This window comes from Orycteropus afer, unplaced genomic scaffold (genome assembly GCF_000298275.1).
Source record: "Orycteropus afer afer isolate SDZICR_OR568_19922 unplaced genomic scaffold, OryAfe1.0 scaffold00399, whole genome shotgun sequence".
NCBI lineage: Eukaryota > Metazoa > Chordata > Mammalia > Tubulidentata > Orycteropodidae > Orycteropus > Orycteropus afer.
In genome coordinates, this window is record NW_006921986.1 from 319,069 (window position 1) to 327,915 (window position 8,847).

Sequence of the window (8,847 nt, forward strand, 5' to 3'; positions counted from 1 at the left end):
ACTGGAATACATCCTGTCAGAGGAGAAGCTGTGGAGCCTTACATCCGTGGAATCTGAGACCTTGAGGACCAACCAGTCTCCATGTCACCCAGAGTATTTTGTGTAGCACAGGGGTGAGATATCTTGATGGAATATGCACAATTATTTCTAATTTCTGTAGTTATGTATTATTTAGTGTGAATTAGGAAGAAGATCACTGATTTCCCTATCACCATTAATAGCAGCTACAGAAGCTAAAACATCCCTGGAGTCATCCTTGACTCCTCTTTTTATCTCATACCCCACATTCAATCCATCATGAAATCTGGCTCCATCTTCAAAATATACCCAGAATGCACCACTTATCACCGCCTCTGCACTGTTCTGAGCCAGCATCATCTCTGGCTTAGATTACTGCAGTGGCCTCCTGAGGAGCCCATGAGTGTGAACTGCAGAGCTCCTACTATCGAAGCATAACCAATCAAGGGCCTCACTGCTGGGCTCTGAACCCCATCCCACATTTGCACTAAAGTCATGCCTCCCACTACTGCTCCCTACCAATCACTGGTGTAGTTGGGACACTAAGGCAGGCCTGCTTCTGAGAGACAAGGGTCTCCTCTGGTGGCAGGCTTTACCACTTTCCTTAGACTGTTGAGGAGGCTTCTACCCACCTTTCTCTTCTTTTCTTCACTGTGTTCAGACTTGCATCTTGGTCTGAGGGTTCTTTCAGCCTTCCTGGGCTCCCTCCCCATTTTCCTCACACAGGCATTTCCCCTATAAAATCTTTGCACATTTAATCCCATCTTGACATCTGCTTCTGGGGGACTTACACTGATGAACACTCTAACTGATCTCCCCACCATTGCCCTTTCCCCCATTCAGTCTATTTTCAACATAGTAACTAGAGTGATCCTTTTAAAACATAAGTCAGATTTCCAAAGTTGTGGTAGCTTCTTGGCCACAGCCAGTTACCTGGAGGGAGCGAGTAGTTGGACCTGTGGGCTCAGGACCATGGTTGCAGGGGACGTCAAGCTCTAATGGCATAACATACTACACAAAAACATCGTTCTACAGCCCACTTTGGCGAGTAGCCACTGGGAACTTAAAAGCTTGCAAGCAGCCATCTAGATGCAACGATGGGTCTCTGCTCATCCACAGCAAAGAAGAATGAAGAAAACCAAAGACGCTTGGAAACAATTAGTCCAAGGGACTGGTAGACCATGTAATCTCAGCCTATTTGACCATAAGACCAGAAGAACTAGATGATGGCCAGCTACCACTGTCAACCACTGGGAGGGGGATTTGTGTAGGAGATCCTGGATAGAGTAGGAGAATAATGTGGAACAAAACTCAAAATCATAAAAAAAAGACCAGTTTTGCTGGTCTGATAGAGCCTGGTGAGACCTCTGAGACTATGGCCCCTAGGTCCCCTTCAAGTCTAGAATTGAACCCACTCTTGTGGCTTCCAGTCAAACAACAGACAGGCATGGGGGTGAACATTTATATCAGTTAGATACACTCCTTGGAGCAATCAATCATGGGAGAACAGAAGGGCAGTGTTTGCATAGGGAGATAGCTTGGGGGGTGGGTAGTGCATGGGAGGGAAGAGGTAACTACAGGGAGGAAGCAGGAAGACAGCAGTTACACTGTGGTGAATTGCAGTCAATGTCATGAGACAAAATGTGTATGAAATGCTGTATGGAAAATGAAATTGCTCTGTAAACTTTCACCTAAATCACAATTAAAAAAAAAAAAAGTCCATTGCTCCTGTTTTTAAAACCCTGCAATGATCTCATTTCACTGACAGTAAAACCCAAGGTCTTTATAAATGTGCTCTCTGATCTGCCATTGCCCGCTCCCTATGACCATTCCGGCCTCATCTCCATGAACTCTCACCCTGGCTAACTCCATCCAAGCCACCTAGCATCCTTGCTGTTCCTTGTTCATACCAGCCACTCCTGCCTCAGGGCCTTTGCACAAACTGCTCCCTCTGTCTAAAATACACTTCTCCCAGATGTCTGCATGGTCAACCCCTTATCGCCTCCAAGTATTTGCCCAGATGTCATCACCACCATGAACCCATCCTTACCACTTTAATATGTAACCTGCTCTTCACTCCTAATCACCCTCTTATTACTCACTCTATTTTTCTTGCTTCGTAGCATCATACTCTTCTAAAATACTAGATGATTTACTTATTTATTTTACTGTTTGTCTTTCCCCACTAAAAAGAGAAGTCCTTAAGGGCAGGGATTTTTACCTGTTTTGGTTACTGATGAATCTCTGGTGCTTGGGACAGTGCCTGACACATAGTAGACATTCAAAATGCATTTGTGAAACTAATGAATGAATGAAATACTACTGTTTAGGAGGAGGTGAAAGTCAATACTGTGGTGATCCAGCATCAGCAGGTGTTGGTGGTGTTAGGTGCTGTTGAGTTGATTTATACTCAGCTTTTTTCACACATATACATGTGTCTGTCTTTCTCTCTTGTTTTCTCTCCCACCCACGACCTACCTATCTAATGGATCTATTTGATTATCTTTGGTAGAATCCACAAGAAGCTCATAAGGTGCTAGTCCACTAAGGAGGAGTTAAGTGGCTAAGGAAACTGAACATATTAAAAAGTGAATTTCCACTCTCTATCCTTTTGTGTCATTTTTATACCATTCTTTAAAATACCTTATTAAAAAGATTTTAAAATTTTAAGTTAAAACATGACCGAAAGACAAAATTTGTAGAAGTTACAATTTAAAAATTAGAAAGTGTAACAGTTACCTGAGACAAAGAAACGGTTCTCTCCATGAGTGTCTTGGTCCGCCTAAAACCTGGGTCACTTTCTGCAAGGACGTTCATGGTTTTCTTGCCGATGAATTCCAACGCATCAAGACCACCAGTTAAGACGCTTTTACCCTGTAGATGGGGTAATTGCAGGAGATGAGATTTTTATGTTTTGCTGCTTTGCAGCAGTCAGAAACTCCTAGGGAACTGGCACTATCTTCAAATCAATACAAAGTCACAATTTTTTTTTTTCACTGGGAGATTTATCATCCATTTAATCCTATTTTCTTTTTCTTGGGAAAGCATATGTTGTATAATTTGTAGGACACACAATGTTATTAAAAAATGATGCTTAGGTAAAAACCCAAGCACATTAAGGATTAATTTTACTCTGTGGATATGAATCGATGTGTAGTTAAGACATAAATTAATAGATGACCCAATTTCTGCTCTCGTTTGAGAATTTCTTAACCCAAGTAACAGAATTATTTGGAGAAGTCTATTAAAATGTCAAATACTCATGCCAATTTAGGGAATCCTTTAATCTAAGGCCTTGGTAGAAGAGCCTCTGGCTATTTCAGATGGCTCCGGCTTATTTTCAGAAACTAGCAAGAACTACCGATAATTAGTATACTCATGAAATAAGACAGCTTGATTTGCATGTACTTCTGGCTTTAGAAACTATTCGATTATACGGTTTTTCCCTGTAAATCTCTTTCTCAGCCAGTTTCCCTTTAAAGAAGGCTAAAATAGCCAAGATTGACTCATATAAGCTGTTTGCATGAATAGAACTGCTTATATATCTTTACAATACCCAGCTGCACAACTGAATTCCAATATGCACATTGGAATTTGTGTTTTTACTCTCTTATACGAATAAAATATACATTGTATTTTACATACATCTATCTACACTTTGGGGAGCTCTGGTGGCATAGTGCCTAAAGCATCTGACTGCTAACCAGAAGGCTGGCAGTTCAAACCCACCAGCCACTCCCCGGAAGGAAGGTTGAGCAATCTACTTCTGTAGTGATACTGCCTAGGAAACCCAAGGAGGGGTTGCTGTAAGTTGGCTCTGACTCGACAGTAGTGTGTTTGGTTTATCTACACTTTGTAGTAGCCCTGGCGGCACAATGGCTATGTGCTTGGCTGCTAACCAGAAGGTCAGTGGTTTGAACCACCAGTGGCTCCATGGAAGAAAGCTGAGGCAGTCCACTTCCATAAAGATGTACAGCCTTGCCCTACATGACCCTGAGACCAGAAGAGCTATCACTGCCAACCACACAGAAAGGGATCAAAATTGGTGATCCTGGATACAGTGGGAGAAAAATGCCAAACAAAACTCAAAATCATAAAAAAGACCAACCTTACTGGTCAGATAGAGACTGGTAAACCCCTGAGATTACATCTGAGTCACCCTTTGGGCCTGGAACTGAACTTACTTCCCTGGCTTCCAGACAAACAACAGACAGAAAGGTCTACAAGGTGAACATTTACACCAGGGAGTACATGCCTTAGATCAGAAGGGCAGCATTTACACAGGGAGATAGCTCAGAGCACAGGAATGCATAGGAAAGAAGGACACAGGGAGAGGGTAACCAAAGGGAGGAAGTGGGAAGATAACTATTACATTGTGGGTGGGGATTGCAATCAATGTCACAAAACAAAATGTATATGAACTGTTGAATGGAAAATGAATTTGCTCTGTAAACTTTTACTCAATTCATAAACAACAACAACAACAAAGATTTACAGCCTTGGAAACCCTTTGGGGCAGTTCTACTCTATCTTATTGGGTCACTATGAGTTGGAATCGACTCTATGGCACTGGATTTTATACATTTTACAATCCTTATAATTATCATGTAAATAGCAATATTCCATATCAGTGAATTAATATACTTTATTAGTGATTTCTTTCTTGGACATTTAGGTATTTTTCAGCAGAGCCAATCAATAATCAGGTTATAAAATAGATTTTAAAGTGTACATGCTTCAGGATGGTAGGATATCAGGAATGCACACTTTGGTAAGATTTTATTAAATTCCCCCTTAACATCCTATGAAGGATTATTTCAGTAGAGAATAAAATGTGAGAAGAAGGGACATGGAGACTTTGAGGAAGAGCAGACCTGCTGGAGGTGTCAGGAGATTGGGGCAAAGGCAACACCAGAGGTTGGAGACACACAGAAAGGAATGTAAGGATGCTAACGACAAACACAGACTGCCCTGCACTGTAGCAGAGAAGCAATGACTTAAGTTTGTCATACTAGAGCTAGTGAAAGAGCTCCCTCCTTTCCCCCACCTTACAAACTCCCTCATTGGGGTACTTGACTTGTATTGCAATTTGACTCCTATAACATTTGTATTGCCCCTCAACAGGAGTAAACTCACTGTCTATATTTCTGATGTGCTCTGACCCCCAAAGTCTGGGTACGATGCTCTCATATGTGTGTCCACAGCCCCCCGTTCACCCCACGTTGCATTATATCTGTGTTGAGTGCCTCTGTCTTCCAGGATATTGTGTCCTCTTGTTTACCAGTTGTAACTGGTGCTGCTCTAACAGAAATATATGAAAAATGGGTGGCTTTAACGAACAAGAGATTATTTTCTTACAGTTTGGGAAGCTAGAAGTCAGAGTTCAAAGTGTCAGGCTCTAGGGGCTGGGTGAAAGCCCCTCAACCTTGGGCTTCAGGTTTACCTCTTGCTCCCAGCCCACTAAAGCTAGAGGTATCTCTTCATTCAGCTGGCTACTGAGGCTGACAAACCCAAGGTCCACAAGTAAAAAGGCACGAACCATACATCAGGGCACTGATTCAAGTCCATTAAGAGTCCCAAGGTTGGCAGACAATGTGGCAGTCTGCTGAATAACAACTTGGCCACATGCAGGATTCACGTGCCAAAAGCTTGAAACCTTCCTCAACGTTGCTTCTTACATACTAGAAGCAGACCACATCCCTAAAGCAGCTGCTCAGCTGCTCTAGTACATTCCACCATGCGGTTGATCACCACTCTCACCATGGGGAATAACTACATCCAGCTGCCCAGCCACTCAAAACCAGGCCCAGCCAAGTTGGACATATAACCTTAACTACTGTACCAGTATATGTCCAGAACTAGCACAGCTTCTGGTCCATAATAAGGGCTAACAACTTTTTAAACTTGTTTTAATGAGTGAATGAATGAATAAATGGGACATGAGCCATCTTTCTAGAAAAGCTAGTTATTTGGTCCGATATAGAAGAAAACCAATCTTTTCATTCTGACCCTGAATACATGCTGCCTCACGTCAGTTTTTTCCTTATTTATCACTGTTTTGTTGGCGAGATGGGGTGAACTGTCCATGGTGAACTACTAACCAGGAGTTGGCAGTACAAGCCCACCCAGCAGTGCTGCAGAAGAAAGCCTGGCAATCTACTTCTGCAGAGGTTACAGGCAAAGAACCCCCTGGGGCAGTTCTACTCTGTAGCACACAGCCTGGCCATGATGTAGCCATGACTAGGAATCCACTCAATGACAATGGGCTTGTTTCCTTTGTTGTTGTTGCTGATAACAAGCTTCCTTGGCAGGCAGGGAATCAGGAGGATAAATCCAGGGTTATGGGAGAAGAGAGAGTGGGGTTTGGGAGGTTTGGATGAGGGACAATGGTGATCTTAGATGTCTGGCAACACTTTAGATACAGCCTCTGGGATGTATCTCCTGACTCCTTACTGGCATTTTTCATTTGAACGGTGTTATCATTTTCCAAATTGAGGGATAGAGACACAGATCATCCAGCCAAAACAGCTGTCTCAGTTCTGAAAAAGAGTCTTTTCTCCCCCAACCTGAGGCTGTCCTTGCTGTTGTTGGAAAGGACACTGTTAAATCAGACTGAAAATATTCCTTTTGAACAGTTCCTTTCTTTTCAACATAAAATACGTTTCATTTTGCCCTTCTTATTTTGGTTCCAAGGTTATGTCTACTCTGTAGTGGAAAGTATAATAAAACCATAATCCAAAGTTATGAGCAAGGCCATCTTTTCTCTGACATATCTAGGTCACTGGTAAATGGATATCAAATGGAGGCACCAGGCGACACGGGAAAACAGAGGAAGCAGCGAAGGACTTACTGTGTTTTGAACCACATTGGTGATGGCTGACAGCATGCCTCGAGACCCTGACGACGGAGAAGTGGGTGGACTTTCTGTGGGGCTCTGATCTGTGGCAGCATCTGTTACTAAGGAGGAAAAAAAAAATGCTTTCAGAGTTAATTTTGCTGATCTGAACTTGAAACCTGCTAACTGCACACACAATGTAATAAAGCCTAAGACCAAAAAACCCCTCAATAAATATATCACTCACATTGAGGGGCTTCGTTTTCATTATCAGGTTGGACCCCTTCAGCAGATCCGGAATTTGCACTATGAATCCGCAGGGTGGCCCCTGCTTTCTCTTTGACTGCTGTCAACCCGTGACCTGTCAGGAAATAAAAATATGGTTCATGGATACACTAAAATCCACGGTCAGCATATTCCATGTCTAACTGTACAAAACTTTTTTAAAAGCTACACAGGCACATATTGAGTCATAGGTGTACATCTTGATTGTAAGAAAAGGTAGCAGTGAGCAGCATAAGTGTTGGAACTGCTCATGTGGGTTCAAATAGGAGTTCAGCTTCACCACTGCCTAGCTGAATGACTTTGGTGAAATTACCTAATCTCTCTGTGACTCAGTTTTCTCATGAATGTCTATATGTCATTGGGTCATGGAGAGGAATAAATGAAATAAACGTGTGCAAAGTGTTCACCAAACCAAACCAAACCAAACCAAACTCAGTGCCGTCGAGTCAGATCCGACTCATAGCGACCCCTTCTTGTGTTTCCGAGGCAGTATCACTATGGAAGTAGATTGCCCAACCTTCCTTCCAAGAAGTGGCTGGTGGGTTTGAACCACCAGCCTTCTGGTTAGCAGTCAAATGCCTTAGGCACAGTTGCTTATTATTCCTTTTGGCTTCTCACATTGTCTAGCTATTGACCTGGGATTCCAAACCCAAGATTTCATTTCTGACTAGTGCATTTGTCTTATCCTCCTTACTCTTTTGTAAGCTCCATAAGGCAGGTACGTCTAATTTATTTTTGGATTCTTTCCAGGCCTGGCATATTGTTGTTGTCATTAGGTGCCATCGAGTTGGTTCCAACTCACTGTGACCCCACATGCAACGAAACGGATGACGCCCAGTCCTGCACCATCCTCACAATATTTGCTATGCTTAAGCCTATCTTGCAGCCACTATGTCAGTCCATCTCTTGAGGGTCTTTCCTTTTTTCACTGACCCTCTAGTTTTACCAGGCATATCCTTCTCCAGGGATCGGTCCCTTCTGATAATATCACCCTAGTATATTAACTACTAACTCATTCCAATCATAGCGACCCCCATTGGGTTTCCAAGGCTGTAAATCTTTACAGAAGCAGACTGCCTCATCTTTCTTCCATGAAGAGGGTGGTGGTTTTGAAACACCGACCTTGTGGTTAGCAGCCACATGCCTTAACCACTACACCACCAGAGCTCCTTAACCTGTTGTTGTTGTTAGGTGCCATCCACTAGCCTCCAACACAGTGACACTATATACAACAGAACGAAACACTGTCTGGTCCTGTGCCAGCCTCACAATCCTTGCTACACCTGACCCCATTGTTGCGCTACCATGGGCCTTCCCCCTTTTTGTTGACCCTCCACTTTACCAAGCATGATATCCTTCTCCAGGGGATGGTTCTTTCTGACAACATGACCAAAGGAGGGGAGATGAAGACAGGCCATTCTGGCTTCCAAGGAGCATTCTGGCTGTACTTTGTCCAGGACAGATTTGTTTGTTCTTCTGGCAGTCTATGGTACTTTCAGTATTCTTTGCCAACACCATAACTCAAAAGCATCAACTCTTCTTTGGTCTTCCTTATTCATTGTCCAGCTTTCACATGTATATGTGGTGACTGAAAATACCATGGTTTGTACAGTGATACAAAATACCCACAATCATTACAGAAGCAACAGAAGACAGACATAGAACAATCCCTCATAGACAACCAGACACAGTGGGAGAGAGAGAGCCAA

At 42.9% G+C, this 8,847-nt stretch overlaps 1 protein-coding gene across 1 annotated transcript in view; it reads right to left on the bottom strand.

The window, feature by feature from the left end:
• FAM114A1 (family with sequence similarity 114 member A1) overlaps positions 1–8,847 on the bottom strand; it is a 117,270-nt gene that overhangs the window by 38,277 nt on the left and 70,146 nt on the right. Inside the window, exons 3-5 of the mRNA XM_007953528.2 lie at positions 7,101–7,214; positions 6,869–6,975; positions 2,758–2,892 (exon numbers count right to left, since the gene is read on the bottom strand). Coding sequence (XP_007951719.1) covers positions 2,758–2,892; positions 6,869–6,975; positions 7,101–7,214 — 356 coding nt within the window. The remainder of the gene's footprint in view (positions 1–2,757; positions 2,893–6,868; positions 6,976–7,100; positions 7,215–8,847) is intronic.